The sequence below is a fragment of the Phycomyces blakesleeanus genome (genome assembly GCF_001638985.1).
Source record: "Phycomyces blakesleeanus NRRL 1555(-) unplaced genomic scaffold PHYBLscaffold_4, whole genome shotgun sequence".
Taxonomy (NCBI): domain Eukaryota; kingdom Fungi; phylum Mucoromycota; class Mucoromycetes; order Mucorales; family Phycomycetaceae; genus Phycomyces; species Phycomyces blakesleeanus.
The window spans coordinates 2,459,307-2,479,369 of NW_017265137.1; the positions used below are offsets into that span (position 1 = coordinate 2,459,307).

Consider the following 20,063-nt stretch of genomic DNA (forward strand, 5'->3'; position numbering starts at 1 on the left):
TTCTTGGTCCATGACAAGTACCATGAAGTAACCAGGCCAATTATATATATATATATATTCATATGTTTGATTAAAGTATTTCAAGCAAATATAAATAAAAAATAAAAAATCTCGGGCCCGCCAAAAAAAGACCCGCAGCAGCCTTTTGTGTTATGACGTCGCACCCAACGAGAATCAAACCCGACAAATTTTTTATTTCAGCTATTTTTCCCTAGCTTATTCCCCTCTTCTCCTCCTGTTATTTTGCCTGGTAATCAAGTCGCAATGAGTGAGAAATTCCACTGTCGAATGTACGAGAATGAGTTCCCCAAGGTCGATGATGTTGTCATGGCCAACGTCCGCCAGATCGCCGACATGGGTGCCTACGTCAAACTGGTAAACCATGACACACACATGCTTTATTATTATTATTGTTGTTGTTGTTATTCGGCTTTCTAATGTGCCATTGTCTTTGTCATTAGCTCGAGTATGGAGACAGAGAGGGTATGATTCTGCTTTCCGAGTTGTCCAGAAGACGTATTAGATCTGTCCAGAAGCTCATCAAGGTCGGCCGTAATGAGGTTGTCGTTGTGTTGCGTGTGGATGAAGAGAAGGGTAAGTATTGTGCTGTGCTGGTGATACATGTATCTATATAGACAATGTGTGTTAATGTATGGTGTAGGTTACATTGATCTTTCTAAGCGTCGTGTCAGCCCCGAAGACATTGCAAAGTGCGAGGAGAAGTTCACAAAGTCTAAAGCTGTTCACTCTATCCTCCGTCACGTTGCTGAGAAGCACGATATGCCCTTGAAGGATCTTTACGAGATGATCGGATGGCCTCTTTACAAGAAGTTTGGTCATGCTTTCGATGCCTTCAAGCTCGCAATCGCGTAAGTATATCTATGAAGAAAGAAAAGAAAAAAAGAAATCGGAGTGATGTTGATCTTCAACTGTTGGTTAACGTATTGTATTATTAGCGATCCTGAACCTGTGTTCGAGGGTTTGACTATTCCTGCAGAGATTCTCAAGGAGTTGATCTCCAACATCAAGCGTAGAATGACTCCTCAACCCGTAAAGATCAGAGCCCGTGAGTTTTGCTTGCCTTTTTCTTCTTTCTTTTTTTCCCCTTTTTATTCTATATATATATATATATATATATATATATATTGCCAAAAAGGAAAAAAAAAAGATAAAATATGTGTAGCTAATAATGAAGCTTAATGTGATTAGAGTTGGACCTGAGATGCACTGGCATGGATGGTGTTAATGCTATCAAGGCTGCCCTTATTGCTGGTGAGGCTCAATCTACTGAGCAGGTTCCTATCAAGGTTACCTACCTGGCTGCACCCTTCTATGTTGTCACAGCCGATGCTCTCGACAAGACAGCTGGTTTTGAGGTCATGGAGTTGGCAGTAAACGCGATAAAGGAAAAGCTTGAGAGCCACAAGTGGTCTCGTTTCAAGGTTGAGAAGGAGGCCAAATTGGTATCCGAAACCGATGATCGTGACTTTGCTGAGCTTATGGCTCAGGCAGAGAAGGAGAACGAGCTTGTTAGTGGTGATGAGGATGAAGGAGATGCCGTTGCTGCAAGTGACGATGATATGTAAATGATAAAGAGATATATATATACAAAAGGATCCAAAAATTATTTAAAAACGATTACCTTTTTTTCATTTTTTTTTTGAAACGTACATCCTCATCCTTTTTTTGTTGTTGTTGTTGATACTCCGTCTCATCTATTTTCTCCCTTCCTTTTCTTCCCCTCTTTTCTTCTCCCCTCTCTTAATTTAACCAAAAAGAAAAAAGAAAAAAAAAACTTAATGGAAGTGTCTGACTATATAAACAAGGCCATGAGCTTTGCTGAAAATGCTGCAAAGCTTTCTCAGAAAATGTCTCAAGGTTTAGTTGAGAATGCGCGTGAGCTAGGCTTCCCTGGCTCATCTGACTCTAGTGCTCAGTACTTTGATACATCAGAAGAAAAGATGCAGAACATTAAGCGGCAACTAGATGCCAAGAATGATCGCGAAAAGTTGGATGGTCTCAAACGTTTAATTGCAGTAAAGTAACCACCATGCTTTTATTTATCTTTGAGTTTGATAAGAATCATCCTATACTAAATAACACCAATTATGTCTTAGATGATCTCCAAAGGCAGAGACGTCTCAGAGTTTTTCCCGGATGTCGTAAAAAACGTAGTAGCTCAGAATATCGAAGTTCGTAAACTAGTGTACATATACCTTCTGCGATATGCCGAGCAGGAACCAGACTTGGCCTTACTGTCTATCAACTCTTTCCAAAAAGACCTGAGCGACAAAAACCAAATCATCAGAGCCATGGCATTACGCGTCATGAGTGGCATCAGAGTACCCGTTATCAGCCCTATTGTGTTATTGGGAATCAAAAAGTGCATCACTGATTCAAGTCCATATGTCCGAAAAGCTGCCGCCCACGCCATTCCAAAGTGCTACAGTTTGGATCCTATGCAAAAAGAAGCGCTGGTTGAGGTCGTGGCTACCTTGATGAAAGATCGTTCAACAATCACACTTGGAAGCACTTTGATGGCATTCAACGAACTCTGCCCTACTCGCTTTGACCTTATTCATCCTTGCTTCCGTAAATTATGCTCAGTAGTAGATGATTGTGATGAGTGGGGTCAGATGGCTATATTGGGCGTCTTGTTACGTTATGGAAGGTAAGCTTTTTTTGGTGTTTTTTTTTTATATAATAAAAAAATCGTAAGATAAGATGAGAGTATATATATGCAGTGGATTGTCTTGACTTACACTTTAATATCTAGAAACCAATTCTTGAATCCTAATCCAAATGTAAGTAACAACTCTTTTCTACTCTGAAAATAAGAATCGTGACTTATATACTATATTATTGTGTAGGGTTACCAAATTTCAACTCTCCCAGTTGCTTCTAGTCCAGCAAGCAACCGAGCATTCTATTCGGATTCGTCGGAAAGCGATAGTGATGATGATGACAAGCCCGACGTGAAAACCTTGCACTCTATTGTGAAACTGGATCCAGACCATGATCTTCTTCTTAAGAGTTGCTTACCTCTTTTCCAAAGCAGAAACAGTGGTGTATGTGATATTATATATTATTTTTATTATGTAGAACATCTATGACAAACCAAAAAAAAAATGGAAATGGAAAAGGAAAAAAGAAAACTCAGTTTAAAAAATGTAGGTCGTATTGGCTGTCGCTCGTCTTTTCTACCACCTTGCTCCTGCCGAGGAAGCCCTTAAGATGGGTAGACCTCTTCTACGATTATTGCGAAGCCACAGAGAATTACAGTATGTTGTATTAGCCAACATTGCAGCCATGGCCAAGACACGTCCAGTAAGTTTGTTTGTTAAAAAAATTAAGGTGAAGAAATACTAGAAGAATATTATGTGACTTATATTATCTTTTCTTCATTTAGTACATCTTTGAATCATATTTCCAGCAGTTCTATGCCCAGTCTTCTGAACCAGTGTTTATTCGTGATACAAAACTGGCTATTCTGACTAGCATCGCAACGGAAGCGAACAGCCAAATGCTACTTAACGAGTTACAGGTATAACATAAAAGGAATTGATATATATATATATAATTGAAATAAGGATAAAACTAACACAAGTTGTTTGATAGCAATACAGCAAGAGTCACAACAAGGATTTCGTGGCGGCATCTATTCAAGCTATTGCACGTTGTGCTATACGCGTACCGTCTGCTGCTGATCGTTGTTTGCGTTTGTTAATGAAGCTACTCCACAGTACTAATGGTAATATTTGGAACATTGTGCTATGATATAAGTGCATATATAAAGTTATTTATATACTTTGAATATAAAATAGATTTGGTAGTGGCAGAGTCTGTTCTTGTTGTTACCCGCCTACTCCAATCTCCGTCGGAAGATAAAAAACGATCTGTAATGGCTCTTGCCAAACTATTGGAAACTATCAAAGTTCCTATGGCACGGGCCAATATTTTGTGGCTTGTAGGCCAGCATGCTGAAATATTCCCCAAGATCGGGCCTGATGTACTTCGCCAAGTGGTCAAGAACTTTACAAACGAGGTTAGAATGTATAGATATTTAACAATAAAACAAAGAAAAGAAAAAAATAAACGCATTTATTGCCTTACTCACCTTTACATTTCTTGCTAGGCAAATGTTACCAAATTACAAGCTCTCACTCTGTCCGCTAAGCTTGTTTGTCTCAACCCAACACACACAACTCTCGATAGCCTGAACCAATATGTTCTCAACCTGGCTAGATATGATTTGAACTATGATGTGCGTGATCGTGCCAGATTTTTACGCGCATTGACAGTCCCAGAGCAAGGGCAAGAAAAGCCCGGACTAGGATTCCTTAAATCACACGCTAAGAAAATCTTGTTGGCTGATACAGAACCACCTGTCGTCGAACAGGACAGCCCGACCGAGTTCACAATTGGCTCTTTATCGTTATTAGCACATCAGCCGTTACCAGGATATGAGCCTCTACCAGACTATCCTGAGGAACAGCCGGATCCATCGGTGCGTGATGTCCAAGAATTAGAAGGATGGAGCGGTAGCCGGACAATCGTAATGGAAAAAGGGTTCGGAAGCGATAGTTTTGATAGTAGGTACCGTTCTGGACGAGCTTTCTCGAGTGCATCCACCGCATTATCAGGAATTGAGGCATCCGGTATCAGCAGCAACAATTCATATGCTATCAAAAAGGGTAATGACTATGATCTGGAAGCATTTTATGATGAGTCGAGCGAAGAGGAAGAGGAAGAAGAAGAAGAAAGTGAAGAAGAAAGTGAAGAGAGCGAAGAAAGCGGGGAAAGTGAAGATGATAGTGAAGACGACAGTGAAGAGGATGACAATGAGGAGACCAGTAGCGAAGAAGAGCAAACCTTAAAACAAATTCGAAGATAACGTTGTATAAATACTCAGTAAAATAAATAAATAAATAACATAACAAAATAAAATAAAATAAAATATTTTAATTTCAAGATTTTGTCAAGTATCCTTTCATCTTTCAATAATTGAAATATTTGAAACGCCTTTTATTTGCTATTTGCTATTTGCTTATTTTTTTTTTAAATTATGCAATACCATAATTTGAGATTCAATCAATGTTTCTTTCACAGTTAATGGTAGTGATAAAATAAACAGATAGTAGTACCAAATATCCCTATACCCCTATATTGAGTATTAAGTGCATTACTTGAAACATAATTACTTTTTATTAAGATATTTGTACCTGTTATTTTGAAGCAACATACTGAGAAAAGGCAAGACTTCTTTGTGTGAATAAAAACCATCTTAATCTACCGGAGCATATATTATTACTAAATATATATATATATAGAGAGAGGAGTCATAAAAAAAAAGCTCAATATAGTAAAATGGAGACAATTTTTGCTTTTCTCACTATTATCACTAAAACGAGCTTTAAATGTACCATTCGAATAAACATGCTTGAATAGCAAATAAAATCAATACAAAAATCTTACTTGTACACTTAACTTGTGGTAACTTTCTTGACTATTAAAATGATCTTTACGTATTTAATTTATATCTTTTCCTTGAAAGGCAAGTTGAAGAAGCCGAAAATTAGACAAAAAAAAGCCATGGCTTGGGTGAGCGCCAGAAAAGAAAAACTCGCAGCCAAGTATACTAATTTTAATTCGATTGAGACATGTAAATCTTTAAGGGTGGTGTATAATCTTTTCACATGATATGGGGTAGAGCATTTTAATCAACAGTATATGATCAGTAAAAGAAAAGATGGGTTCAAAAGAGTACTTGTTTACTATCAGCATTTTTGGTGATACAGTCTGTAGATAAGATCAAGACCAAATACCCTTTTATAAATATAAACCAATACAAATTCTTCTATACACAAGAAGCACACACTGTGTGCACAAATTAGATGGTTTGTAGTTATACTTAATACATGACCAATTACAATTAAAGATAAAAAGTGAGAAGCATAAAGAGAATGAAAATGGAAAGGTAATACAAATATAAACACTTGAACATATATAATGAGTTATACATATAATTGTGTGTGCATGTGTTCTTTGCATGCTAGCTCATGGTATTACTGTGCAAAGAATATTATGCTTTAAAAATATGAACAAAACATATTATAACTTCAAGTATCTTCCTCCAAAAAACAAATGACGAGAGATGTTTTAGAATATGCCGGCATTGGCTTATATATATACGCACTTTTTCGTGTCAAACAGCTAAAGGTGCCGCGGAATGGCACTCGATTTATACTTTGAGAAATACAGTTAACATCCATATCAGTATATATGCATATATACGTACTAAGAATAAAAACAAAAGAGTGTGTAAACATGGTACCCAACGACAAGTAGCCATTAGATTGTTAAATAATCAACCTAAGCTCGATAGTAGACAGAATACAATACTCATTTAATTGTTATTTTCTGCATATACCTATATTATTAGAAGTAGTATGTGCTCAAATATGTTATCCTATAATATGAAATAGCTAGACTTATTTGATCAAGCATAGTATTTTATTTTGTTGTATCTTATTATCAAGTGTGATATAAGAATACTAGCTTGCCGAGACACTCTATCACTGTTTATCTGAATTTATAGCTGCATAGTAACATCCGAGAATGGATACACCTTAATTTATAAAATAAAATTATGAAAAGACAGTTTTCATTTATTACATGCAGCTCACAATGAGATCCACGCTCGAGTCGTATGGATGACAAAAATTACTGGTATATAATTTAGTTGAGCTGGTTTCAGGACTTGTATCAGGCTCTTCACAATCCGCCGGATCTTCTTCTGGGATTTGAGGTAATTCGTCAAACAATAGCTTTTCTGTATAGGACCAGAGATAGTTCTCCAATGTGATCTCATCATCCTCTTCCTCGCCCTCACCCTCATCCTCATCATCCTCATCTGATTTTGAAAGACAAACAATTAGAATATGTTAAGTAGCATATATATTTATTTATTTATAGTAATGAAAGAAATCTTACACTCAATAAGCATGGCGGGTTCAACGACAACACCAAATTCGTCGATCAAGCATGGAATTTCTTCAATCATAGCAATGTTTATGTAGATAACAGTAGATATAGGTATCTCTGTATTCTTTTTTTTTAGATGATTATATAATAATTTGTGAGACTTAGTAGAATGAGACATTTTGTAATGTTGTGACGTGATGCCTTTGTTAAAATAATGATGTATTGATTGAACAATGTTTTATATGGGTAAAGACATTGAATGGATGGTTTTATTCGCCGTTTAGGATGTCTTGTGTATATACACATAAATAATTATAGTGAATTGCTCAACAGAAAAGAAAAAAAAAGGGTATTTTATATTGTACGAGTAGTATATATCATTTAAAAGAAATTTTTGAGAATTATTGGATAAGCACTCGAGGAGGATATTTCTTTAATTTCGTTTTTCACCAATTAAAAAAAAAGAAGAAAAAGTAGAAATGCAATGTGCACAATGTATATAGTATCTAACTGTCTTCCATAAAGTAATATACTTTGTAATATACGTTAAAGGTGTTTTGTGTAAGTGTCTTGCGTATATAGCTTCATGATTAGTTGAAAGTCTCCAACTAGACATCACAGTTAAAAGAAGTAAAGCCGTTACTGTTGCTATTGTTTCTTACAAGAGAAAGAATGTTTGGGTACCTACTTTTAAAAGAACAGATAAAACAAACTTGAGCAGAAGAATTTTGTTTGATAGACTAGAAACCAATATTTAGTGCCATATAAGTATACTTGACTAAGAAAATAAACCTGTTTTTAGGAACCTGAGATCGATAAAGTATAAAAACATGCACATCTGAATAAAAAAATCATTAAAATCATAAAGAATCTTGTCTTATACCAGTGTTTGTAAGTACCATCAAAGGCTTAGAAATCTACCTTAAGGTGATTTACTTTATAGTTCGCAATAAGAACCATTTTGCTAACTCTTTTAAAAGCTTGCATAATATCTCTAAAGCAACACATTAAATATTACGTTTGAAAAAGCTTAGAATTAGCCAATCTAATTCGCAGTCAATTCAATATTATTGTTTTTTATTATTTTTTCTCATCAGGTTCAATTGAAATCTCCAGTTGCTCCTAGCCTTTATTTTCAGTCTATATATCTATACATCAAAATGAATTCCCGGCTTCCCAAACCTCCTTTTACAACCAGATCGAAGCAAATGGGAAAAGATAAAAGGCCAAAAGGATGTGGTGCTTTCAACTGGATAATTTCACGTTTATTTAGAAATAAGGGTGCGACTCAACCAGCCTAGTTTACTTCAATATTTTATGGAATGACTACTGCTTGAACATAACATTAATCTATGTAGCATCAACTTTATTAAAAGTTTTCTATAACGGTGCAAAAATGATTGGTGACAGATATGCTACCTACCGCACCATTGGTGAAGGTCAGCAAGGAAAGGTCAAGTTTGGAACTGACCTGGTAAATAATAAAGCAGAAAGTATCCGTAGACATGTGTAGCTATCATATGGCTCTTCTAATTAATACATATATTCCATTAGGTTGCTATCAAGATTATAGACCTTCACCAGCGCTCATGGCTAAGATTTCACAGACATGCCGACTCAATTAATACCTACGAGAATGATTATATTGAGGAAAAAAGATTCATTGCACTCCGCGAGCATGAATTTATGTCTCTGATAGACCACCCAAACATTATCAAATCTGGGCAGCTCATATCTGATACGAGCAAAATCTACATTGTCATGGAATACATTGATAGCTACGATCTATTTGGCCTTATAAGAAAACTTGGGAAAATCCCGGAAAAAGATTGCTGCAAGATTTTCCAGCAAATCGTTCGTGCAGTTGATTATTTGCACAAGAACTCAATTGTACACAAAGACCTTAAACTGGAAAACATACTGGTTGGAAAGGAAAAGCAAGTCGTTAAGATCATAGACTTTGGTTATGCAAGCATATTCTCGCATCTTAATAAGGATGTTACTTATTATGGAACATTAAGCTACTCTTCCCCAGAGGCTCTAGAGGAGATACCACATTTGGGACCTTCAAGTGACGTGTGGAGTCTTGGCGTAATTCTGTACACTATGGTAGCAGGATACAAGCCATTTAAAGGCAATTCGCGTTCATCAATCCTGAAGAAGATCAAGTCTAACCCGGTGATCTACCCTGATCATTTCAGTGCAACTTTGATAGATCTACTTAACCAAATTTTTGCTGTGGACTATAGCAAGCGGGTCGGAACATCTGAAATTCAGAAGCATTCATGGGTGAACCAAACACATAATTACATCAAAGAGAATAATATGCTTAGTCGCATGTCTTTGCAATAAGATAACTTTTGGCTCAGTTGTTGTGAAAAGAGAAGAAAAATACGTACATTTAATCAATCTTCAGAATTAGAACAAAACTTTTATTCAAATTAATAGAGTAGTATCCATATAAATATATACCAAACAATGTTTCTGAGCTGTAGTAGAATTTTAAAATCTTTATTTACAAAAGTTGGTTTAAAGACAAAACTTAGTTATCTAATTTGATATGTACAGCACTAGATAGTTCATTCTCTTTTTGTACTTATTGATATTGCTAGAAACAATAGCTGCGAACCTTAGGGATTAAAGAGAAAGATAGAGCGGTAATAAGGTACAATCCCGTTAGGATTTCCTGGGAAAGGAGTAGGAGGAAAGGTAAGAAGTCCCGAACAGTGAAGAAGTGTGTGGTACTTGAGACTAGAGAAAGTAGGAGTGAGTTGGGAACTGATTTCAGATCTTGGAAGAAGAAAAGAAAACGTAAATATTAAGCGGGATACTCATAGAAAGGAGTCGGAGTAGTGAATATGTTGGCCTTCTTAAAGGGATCCTTACTATCATTCTCATTTTCAGAGTTACTTGACAGGCTGTATTTGGGGAGCCTAAGTATATATCTGTTCTTAGGGAAGCGGTTGCAGATGTGCTCAGGTGTATTGCACTTTCCATATATACAAAGTTCGCACTCAGGACAATAAGATAATTTGTATGCAAGCTTATGATGAGCCACAGTCTAGTAATATCTTGGAGCAAGTGGAATATATAGTACGATCATTCTGAAATGAAATGGTATAGACTAAAGAAGTAATATGTGTAATCGAGAGACTGTCTAGGAAGCGTATGGGAATCTAGACCTGGCCACTCAACAATCCTTGTGAAAATTGTATAACTTATATTGAGGTGTATGGCATAGCTTTTGATACTTTTATGCACGACCCTTATGACTTTTATATGATCCTACATCGAAACTTTGAAGGGAAAGACGTCGGGAAGTTCTACATCTGATCCAAAAGATGGGAAGCCATAAGCATTTTTGTCTTCAAACTTGATGCCTCCATTGACATATTTTAAAGTTTCTTGTTCGTTTTTCATTACGATTTCCACCATCGTGGGGTTTCGAATTTTCTGAACAACCGACATAATAATATTATTAGCTTATTTGAGTGAGACATCAACAGTAATGATGTTATAAATCGATGTGCATTTACACCTTGACGCTAGATGGAGAGCCAGAAATGATTCAATGCCCATTACAAAAGACTTTTCAATTTGTTTCTGTTTAAGTAATTCCCGCAAGATAGTTTGTACTGAGGTGGGGATGGTCAGCAGACGGGATTTTGAACTCGTACATGTTAGAAATGCTTGCCATGAGGACGCCGATATGTTAGGGTTTTTTGTAACTTTTTTTGGTCAAGGACAAGCAGTAAGCAGTCCATTAAATATCTTTTTACAATTAAATGATATTTTTACTATATTGAAATACTCTTTATGACTAGCTTGTGCTCTAGTAATTATAATATATACGAAGTTGTAACTAGCTTGCTGCTAGTAATACGTCTCTGTGAGATTCGAACTCACGCTCTTCCAACCAAGGTTGGAAAAACACCTGTCAAGCCAACTAAAAAGTTAACTATAGACCGAGACGGGGGGAAGAAATCGAAAGACAAGGGCGAACTTCACTTTTTTAGGCAACGAAGACCGTATAAAGTTTGGAGACCCCGCCTTTTTCGTTTGGGATGAACGAGATTTTACCGTTCTAGAATTGGCATTATCAGGGTGTCTTTGTTTACGACTGCCTAGACAGTAATAAGCGAAAAACAATATATGGTGTCAAGTACAAAGTTGTACGGAGAACGAGTAACATTGTTTCCAGCACAGAGTGATGACTTAAAGGCGTTCAGTCAAAAACTCATTGAACAAGCACATCTTCGCGAAAACAGGATCAGAACACCGATCACGAGAGAGTGGAGGCTTGAATAAAGTAATTTATCTTGCGAAAAAAAAACTCCATTTGCTGTTACAATATCGGGTACCAGCTAGCAAGAAGTAGACTAGTACATCATGACAGTCGGACCAAACTCTATACTGACTCTTCTACTTGGGCTAAATAGGCGACCCAACTTGTTAAATCAGTCATACCCCAGACACATGGATGCCTATCGCACGGGTTAAGTTGGTTTTATTATAGGTCAACTGCGTCGCTAGAACGTTCGGCTGTCAACCCATAAAAAACCAGTCTATCTGATCATCTTTGAACCTCAACATCTGACATCAACGGGGAGAAGAGTATAGGGGGCTCGCCCTCAGTCCGTTTGGCTTGTCATAGAGAGTGGTGGTATTTCATTGGCGCCCGGTGGCTCCCACCTATGCTACACCTCTCTATGACGGATTGACCACGTTGTACCAAATGTCAGAATAGAGGAGACCAGAGTAAACCGGTGTTTCTTGCTAGCCGTTCCCAGAGCCATTAACTGGGTGTGGTTTGGTTGGCCGCTTTGGTTTTCACCGCAACGACATCACTAGAGGCTTTCTTGACAAGCTGCTGTCAAGGCTGACCCTTTCGGGCCAGAATTTATTTTTACTATTAACTGCGCGATGTTAGTAAGAGTTTCAATGAAATAAGGGTATATTTTTTATTTTGTGATTACTTACATTCACTTCTTAAGAAAATACATTTAGGTAAATGTCAAAAGTAACATTACTACAAATTACATTAATAAATTCATCGTAATTAGCATAACATGTGTGAAATGTACTTTCTTTAATGATTTTGTTACTTACATGAACATTTCTCTGTGTTGTGTTTATGAGAAAGACGAGTTTTCTTGCCCTCACACTGAAGAGCCATTTTTCTATACGCGTGAATGAGTACGCAAGATATGACGTAAACACTAATCGTCCAATAGAATAATTCCACATGTTAGCGTGTGATATCTATGTGGCTTATTGTTTATATATAATTATTCTATGTGGTACTCCTTTGAGAAGCAAACTTTGTGCATGAAGAAGAACAATAAAGTAGTGAAGCTTTCTGTCAGTAAAGAAGAACCCAAAAGGGAAATTTTAAGGTAGTACTCAGGTACCAGCAAGTTTAAGGGCCTATTAAAGACGAGCTTAAAACGTATAAAAAGAGGTTATGTGGCCTTGTACTTCTATTGTGTAGCCAATACCATCTTCTCATTTTACGTAACCGCATCAACAGCAGAATTATTAGCGGCAGAAACCACCAGAATAGTGTATCAGTATATATCTTAGAGCTGTAGAATATAACTCATATGATTTCCAAGCAGAATGTTTTTATCGAGAGCTGGTTATACCTCTTTATCTCATATTTAAGTGCCGGATCGTGAACTTAATCTGTAATACAAAAAAAGAGCGATCCAATTTGCTTTTTGCAAAGGTCAAGGTTGCACGAACAAAGTGGAGAAGAAAGCTTTAGTTCACAATAAAGTGTTCTTCAATATTATGATCCGTTTGGTTAAAATACTAGAAACCTCAATATTTAATCATCAATATTTATTTAAATATTAATGAGATTAATCCTGGTGTATTTGTGTTGATGTTTCAAATATCTTGTCAAGAGTATACAAGTGCTTCTTTCTTCTTTTTTTTTATTTATTTTTTTACAAAATTCAAACTTTTGAAACCATGTAAAAATTATTATAAAGTGCAATTCAAGTTAATTTCTTTTAGAAATCATTTAAATCTTCGCATTCTAAATTCTAAAATATTTAAGTATTAAACCATTAATGTATTAAAAGCAAAACGGAAAGAGCAAGCTTAAAGAGAAAGAAATGTATATTAATATTAGATAATCTTTTTTATATAAAAATAAAATCATCATTTTATGGTCTTTCTCTTTGTAAAGTATGAATTCTGTCAAAGTATTGCTTTACCTGCCTGTAGATAATATCATCAAAATAACCATAATTGTATATCAATAAAACGCTAAGTCGGCTTGTTCTAAAATAGTAATTACTGTGGTAAACATACGACAATTGAGTGAAACACATATCTCATAGCCAAAACCTGGTTCGTTCTTGCTAGAGAACCTAGCAGATTACCAATCTTCAGAATTATTACACAACATCGATTTAAATTAGAGGGATTCTAATAGTAACAGATATAATGAATACTATTTTTGTCTCTTTAATAAACAACGCTCTCACAGCATTTACTTTTCCATACATTGAGGTACGAACCCCAAAATATATCCCGAATAACTCAATGTATATGTAAAGCAATCAATTTTCAGCTATAAGACTTGCATGTGCAAACTTAATTTGTATAATGCTTATTAAATTGTAAGAAGTGTGTCTCTATCCTAAAAGATAATATGAATGCAGTAAGTAGATATTAATACTATCTTATAAAAAAGATAGTGCGTGGAAGTATTAGTTCACTAAATCTTAACTAACTGTAAGACTTTGTTATTGGTAATTTTTAAAAATTGCAAAAGAAATTATCAAGAAATTAAAAATATTTCAAATCATAAGAGTTTTTTTTATTCATAATTTATTAGTAAACTGAATTGAAGACCACACACACATATATATACATATTAGAGAGAGAAATGTCAAATTCTTAGTTCACCACTTTATTAAAAGTAATAATAACAAACGTGGATCCATCCCCCTCAGGACGAAGACCTGATTTGACAGCGAAGGGGAAAAAAGGAGTTGGCTGCTCTCTTTCTAAGAAAGAGTGGAGTGAAAAACAGAGGCGGGGTCAAGCAGCGCTGCACGTCAGCATGCACCATTCCAAGCCAACAGATGTTTTCTAGATCAACGGTTTCCACACCGCATCGCACACTGCCACAACCAGCTCGTCTGGACACTTGTGCAGAAAACTGCCAGTGAAATACGACAATAACGACCGTAAAACACAGTACAAGAAATCATTCGTGCATTCTCTCTTGTAGGTCCAGAATAAAGAAAGCTGATCCTATCTGAGAACTAAACGCCCAGACAAGATATTCAAAGTAGAGTCAGTACATATATTATGATTTTGAACGTGTGCTATATGTAAAATAATATGCTTATCCTGCTGCTAATACTATGAGGTTAGCAACTTTTGTACCAGATAAACGGAAATAGCTGTGAAGAGAAATTAGCTACTAATAAACAGAAAAGACTGTTACAGGATTTCTTTTACCAAGAATTTGTTGATAATGTATCTGTGTAAAAAAATAGACAGAGAGTATGTATCAGAACCGGTGTAAACAAAGAAAGGTTTGAAAGATAAAAAGAGAGAAATACTTATCAAATAGTATCGAGCCAAAGAGGGGAGTTCTAGAGAGATCATGTCAAATTCTTAGTTCACCACTTTGCAAAAAAAAATAACAAGAGTGGATCCGTCCCCCTCAGGACGAAGACCTGATTTGACAGCGAAGGGGAAAAAGGAGTTGGCTGCTCTCTTTCTAAGAAAGAGTGGTATGGAAAGCAGAGGCGAGGTCAAGCAGCGCTACACGTCAGCATACACCATTCCAAGCTAACGGATGTTTTCAGAACAACATTTTCCGCACCACATTGCGCATAATCACAACCAACTCGTCTGGACACTTGCGCAGGAAACTGCCAGTGAGATACGACAATAAAGACCGTAAAACACAGTACAAGAGATCATTCGTGCGTTCTCTCTTGTAGGTCCAGAATAAAGAAACATAAGCTCGCCTAGGAACGAAACGCCCAGAGAGTCGACACTAGTAAAGTAAGTATATTTTGCTCTTATATTCTTTACGGAACAATACTTACCGGAAATTTTTGTGACCAAGACGGATACTTTGGAGAAAGAAAAAAAGAAAAGAAAGCAAATACATAGAGCAAGATATACATATAAAGGGTATATACAAAGAGGGGTATAGATATAGATATAGATAAAGCTATAGATAAAAGTATATAGAGTCGGAAATAAAGATAAATAGAGTAAAGTCTGTTGAAAAATAACACTATCACAATAAAGGAATCTTTTAATGATAAAGAAGCCGTATATACAAATGAAAAGAAAAAAGTTCTTACCAAAATGCCCTTATGCCAAAGAGTTATGTTCAATCGGCCAAAAAAAACTATACGAGAGAGATGCTTTAAAGAAATAAAGGGATATATTATAGTATGGCTCAAGGATGAAGAGATATATAGACATATAGATGTAAAAGTTCTCCAAGGATTAGACGATATATCGATGGAAAGATAATTCAAAGGTAAAGAGATATGTAAGCATATAGATCGAGATATTCTCCAAGGATTAGGCGATATATCGACGGAAAGATAGTTCAAAGATAAAAGGGAGAGAGATAGAGAGATTTTGCTTGATCAAGCTTCTGCTAGTCTTTATATAGACAATTATTTGATTTTTTTTCTTAAAAAAAAGAGAGGGAAAACATGGTCACTATATCGCAGTTTTTTGGAGTTATGAATGCAAATGCAGATCATCTCTTAAAATGCTATATAATACAACAGAGTAATAAGTTACCTAGTACTCTTTTGAATATTCTTGAAAATAATTATTACAAAACCTATGTAGATAGAGAGTATCAACTTATCACTCTTCAAAAAAAATATAAATGCCTCGATATTACTCTTACAAGGAATACACTAGAGTATATTGTACTGTATTCCAAAGAATAAAAGATATATTTGCAGCATTCTTACTATCAATAAGATAGCTAGGTAACATTTTATGCACAGCGACTGATACACATAGTAATTATAAGAGCTTTTTTTTTTAAAAAAAAAAAAGAGAGAGAGAAAGGAATCTACAGCATTAATAATTGATGTACACCGCTGAGATTTTAATTGCAATATACTACCTTTGCATATCAATATTCCATCATATAATTATTATTTATATGGAGAATATTACTCGTCAAAGAAGTGCTCTGTAAAAAAAAACACCCGCCTTCTCTATGAAAGCTTACACTTTATTAAAAAAACCAAGATCTTTCACAACATAATTTGTATTTTATATAAAAAAACTTTCGAGTAATAATCTTTTTACTTAGATATTTTATGTCAATTAGTTGTGTTTTTGGTCAATGAGGTAGTGGATCTTTTATTTTATTTTTGATTGAAGGCATTTGTATACAAAAATAATGGGATACATACTCTACAATTAACTGATATTCTTTGTATGTGGTTAATAAATAAATATAATGTCTTATTGATAAATTTTGGAAGGAAACTTGTTTTTTATCAATGAGTGTCCCTCTTGCTACTACACTTGTATCAAAAGAAAGCATTTTTTCTCTGATAATAAAACAAAACATGAAAAATCTAGATAATATAATTGAAGAAAAATGACTTATAAATACTAGTAGTTAAATTATTTAAGCATTTAATGCAAACGCCTAATACTAATTTTTACATTAGATAGAATTATATCACTAAAGCCTGTCAAGTACGCTTACATGATGTTTTTGTACTTATAATAATCAACTTTTGAATGTTATTTACAGAGAAGTGTTAATAAAAGTATATCTCACATGCTATCATTTATTACAAGTTGTATTATTATTCTTAAAAGTTGGCAGAGGTTTTGGCAAGATTTTATTTGGTGCAAAAGTGTTTTTTATTGTGAGTATAGATCAAGAAAATTATATATATATATATATTATTAGGGTACAAAATATATCACTTATTTCCAGAGTATACAGCATAACATTTTTGTATACAAATGCCTTCAATCAAAAATAAAATAAAAGATCCACTACCTCATTGACCAAAAACACAACTAATTGACATAAAATATCTAAGTAAAAAGATTATTACTCGAAAGTTTTTTTATATAAAATACAAATTATGTTGTGAAAGATCTTGGTTTTTTTAATAAAGTGTAAGCTTTCATAGAGAAGGCGGGTGTTTTTTTTTACAGAGCACTTCTTTGACGAGTAATATTCTCCATATAAATAATAATTATATGATGGAATATTGATATGCAAAGGTAGTATATTGCAATTAAAATCTCAGCGGTGTACATCAATTATTAATGCTGTAGATTCCTTTCTCTCTCTCTTTTTTTTTTTTTAAAAAAAAAAGCTCTTATAATTACTATGTGTATCAGTCGCTGTGCATAAAATGTTACCTAGCTATCTTATTGATAGTAAGAATGCTGCAAATATATCTTTTATTCTTTGGAATACAGTACAATATACTCTAGTGTATTCCTTGTAAGAGTAATATCGAGGCATTTATATTTTTTTTAAAGAGTGATAAGTTGATACTCTCTATCTACATAGGTTTTGTAATAATTATTTTCAAGAATATTCAAAAGAGTACTAGGTAACTTATTACTCTGTTGTATTATATAGCATTTTAAGAGATGATCTGCATTTGCATTCATAACTCCAAAAAACTGCGATATAGTGACCATGTTTTCCCTCTCTTTTTTTTAAGAAAAAAAATCAAATAATTGTCTATATAAAGACTAGCAGAAGCTTGATCAAGCAAAATCTCTCTATCTCTCTCCCTTTTATCTTTGAACTATCTTTCCGTCGATATATCGCCTAATCCTTGGAGAATATCTCGATCTATATGCTTACATATCTCTTTACCTTTGAATTATCTTTCCATCGATATATCGTCTAATCCTTGGAGAACTTTTACATCTATATGTCTATATATCTCTTCATCCTTGAGCCATACTATAATATATCCCTTTATTTCTTTAAAGCATCTCTCTCGTATAGTTTTTTTTGGCCGATTGAACATAACTCTTTGGCATAAGGGCATTTTGGTAAGAACTTTTTTCTTTTCATTTGTATATACGGCTTCTTTATCATTAAAAGATTCCTTTATTGTGATAGTGTTATTTTTCAACAGACTTTACTCTATTTATCTTTATTTCCGACTCTATATACTTTTATCTATAGCTTTATCTATATCTATATCTATACCCCTCTTTGTATATACCCTTTATATGTATATCTTGCTCTATGTATTTGCTTTCTTTTCTTTTTTTCTTTCTCCAAAGTATCCGTCTTGGTCACAAAAATTTCCGGTAAGTATTGTTCCGTAAAGAATATAAGAGCAAAATATACTTACTTTACTAGTGTCGACTCTCTGGGCGTTTCGTTCCTAGGCGAGCTTATGTTTCTTTATTCTGGACCTACAAGAGAGAACGCACGAATGATCTCTTGTACTGTGTTTTACGGTCTTTATTGTCGTATCTCACTGGCAGTTTCCTGCGCAAGTGTCCAGACGAGTTGGTTGTGATTATGCGCAATGTGGTGCGGAAAATGTTGTTCTGAAAACATCCGTTAGCTTGGAATGGTGTATGCTGACGTGTAGCGCTGCTTGACCTCGCCTCTGCTTTCCATACCACTCTTTCTTAGAAAGAGAGCAGCCAACTCCTTTTTCCCCTTCGCTGTCAAATCAGGTCTTCGTCCTGAGGGGGACGGATCCACTCTTGTTATTTTTTTTTGCAAAGTGGTGAACTAAGAATTTGACATGATCTCTCTAGAACTCCCCTCTTTGGCTCGATACTATTTGATAAGTATTTCTCTCTTTTTATCTTTCAAACCTTTCTTTGTTTACACCGGTTCTGATACATACTCTCTGTCTATTTTTTTACACAGATACATTATCAACAAATTCTTGGTAAAAGAAATCCTGTAACAGTCTTTTCTGTTTATTAGTAGCTAATTTCTCTTCACAGCTATTTCCGTTTATCTGGTACAAAAGTTGCTAACCTCATAGTATTAGCAGCAGGATAAGCATATTATTTTACATATAGCACACGTTCAAAATCATAATATATGTACTGACTCTACTTTGAATATCTTGTCTGGGCGTTTAGTTCTCAGATAGGATCAGCTTTCTTTATTCTGGACCTACAAGAGAGAATGCACGAATGATTTCTTGTACTGTGTTTTACGGTCGTTATTGTCGTATTTCACTGGCAGTTTTCTGCACAAGTGTCCAGACGAGCTGGTTGTGGCAGTGTGCGATGCGGTGTGGAAACCGTTGATCTAGAAAACATCTGTTGGCTTGGAATGGTGCATGCTGACGTGCAGCGCTGCTTGACCCCGCCTCTGTTTTTCACTCCACTCTTTCTTAGAAAGAGAGCAGCCAACTCCTTTTTTCCCCTTCGCTGTCAAATCAGGTCTTCGTCCTGAGGGGGATGGATCCACGTTTGTTATTATTACTTTTAATAAAGTGGTGAACTAAGAATTTGACATTTCTCTCTCTAATATGTATATATGCGATTATATGTTTTTCGATATTATTTAGTTTAATAAACACAGTATTTCTTTTTATTACTTTAAACCTCTCTACTGTTTCAATGCAATTATATATAGTGTAGCAGTATGTTAAATGTTTATATTGTCTAACATATAAAAGTATCAATAGACTGATAATACTGTAGTGCAACTTAAGTCAAGTCAAGTTTTTTTAGAAATGATTTCAATATTCAGATTCAAAGCTCTAGAATTTTTTAAGGGTTATAACACTAATAGATAGAAAACAAATCAAAAAGACCAAGCCTAGAAAAGAAGCAACATATTACTATTTAATAAAGTGAATATTATATTACTACCATATTACTATTATTTTATGATGCTATTGTCGTTTTATAATATGCCGTTTTGTATAACTGATGCCAAAGTATTGCTTCGTCTGATCGTAAATATCAATCCCCAGAGCTGGTACACACCAGACATACTTACACTGCACATGTATACAGTGCAAACCAGTCATTGCACAGCAGGGGTCTGAATAGTAATGAATATAACTCATTATTCCGACTCTCTTTAA

General features: G+C 34.9%; 6 protein-coding genes across 6 annotated transcripts; 4 read left to right on the forward strand and 2 right to left on the reverse strand.

Annotated features, from left to right (window-relative positions):
- Window positions 1-245: 245 nt before the first annotated feature.
- Window positions 246-1,803, forward strand: PHYBLDRAFT_131434 (hypothetical protein). Its single transcript, XM_018429421.1, has 5 exons — window positions 246-375; window positions 462-594; window positions 662-869; window positions 957-1,066; window positions 1,210-1,803. Exons 1-5 carry the CDS (start codon window positions 265-267, stop codon window positions 1,584-1,586), a joined length of 939 nt encoding a protein of 312 aa, XP_018295999.1. The 5' UTR covers window positions 246-264; the 3' UTR covers window positions 1,587-1,803.
- A 4,789-nt stretch (window positions 1,804-6,592) lies between these two features.
- Window positions 6,593-7,162, reverse strand: PHYBLDRAFT_68542 (hypothetical protein; the record flags this gene model as incomplete). Its single annotated transcript, XM_018441970.1, has 3 exons — window positions 6,593-6,628; window positions 6,687-6,913; window positions 6,994-7,162. The coding sequence occupies 3 exons, from the start codon at window positions 7,160-7,162 to the stop codon at window positions 6,593-6,595; spliced, it is 432 nt and encodes a 143-aa protein (XP_018296000.1).
- A 1,493-nt stretch (window positions 7,163-8,655) lies between these two features.
- On the forward strand, window positions 8,656-9,336 carry PHYBLDRAFT_23543 (hypothetical protein; the record flags this gene model as incomplete). The annotated part of the gene is made up of 1 exon (XM_018439809.1): window positions 8,656-9,336. A coding segment is annotated over one exon (681 nt), but the record flags the coding sequence as incomplete, so codon positions are not given.
- A 278-nt stretch (window positions 9,337-9,614) lies between these two features.
- Window positions 9,615-10,452, reverse strand: PHYBLDRAFT_141823 (hypothetical protein; the record flags this gene model as incomplete). The annotated part of the gene is made up of 3 exons (XM_018430679.1): window positions 9,615-9,735; window positions 9,816-9,973; window positions 10,312-10,452. The coding sequence occupies 3 exons, from the start codon at window positions 10,450-10,452 to the stop codon at window positions 9,615-9,617; spliced, it is 420 nt and encodes a 139-aa protein (XP_018296002.1).
- Window positions 10,453-10,555: 103 nt separating this feature from the next.
- On the forward strand, window positions 10,556-11,292 carry PHYBLDRAFT_164842 (hypothetical protein; the record flags this gene model as incomplete). The annotated part of the gene is made up of 4 exons (XM_018435088.1): window positions 10,556-10,735; window positions 10,809-10,819; window positions 10,851-11,012; window positions 11,148-11,292. 4 exons carry the CDS (start codon window positions 10,556-10,558, stop codon window positions 11,290-11,292), a joined length of 498 nt encoding a protein of 165 aa, XP_018296003.1.
- Window positions 11,293-13,648: 2,356 nt separating this feature from the next.
- On the forward strand, window positions 13,649-19,423 carry PHYBLDRAFT_141824 (hypothetical protein; the record flags this gene model as incomplete). The annotated part of the gene is made up of 7 exons (XM_018430680.1): window positions 13,649-13,657; window positions 14,096-14,189; window positions 14,737-14,953; window positions 18,280-18,306; window positions 18,388-18,535; window positions 18,597-18,716; window positions 19,211-19,423. The coding sequence occupies 7 exons, from the start codon at window positions 13,649-13,651 to the stop codon at window positions 19,421-19,423; spliced, it is 828 nt and encodes a 275-aa protein (XP_018296004.1).
- Between the last annotated feature and the right edge of the window lie 640 nt (window positions 19,424-20,063).

Bases quoted from the DNA above. Each gene is read 5' to 3' on its own strand.
- PHYBLDRAFT_131434 (XM_018429421.1), top strand. From the start codon at position 265: ATGAGTGAGAAATTCCACTGTCGAATGTACGAGAATGAGTTCCCCAAG. The intron at 595-661 runs GTAAGTATTGTG...TGTATGGTGTAG, and splicing joins GCGTGTGGATGAAGAGAAGG to GTTACATTGATCTTTCTAAG. The intron at 870-956 runs GTAAGTATATCT...TTGTATTATTAG, and splicing joins GCCTTCAAGCTCGCAATCGC to CGATCCTGAACCTGTGTTCG.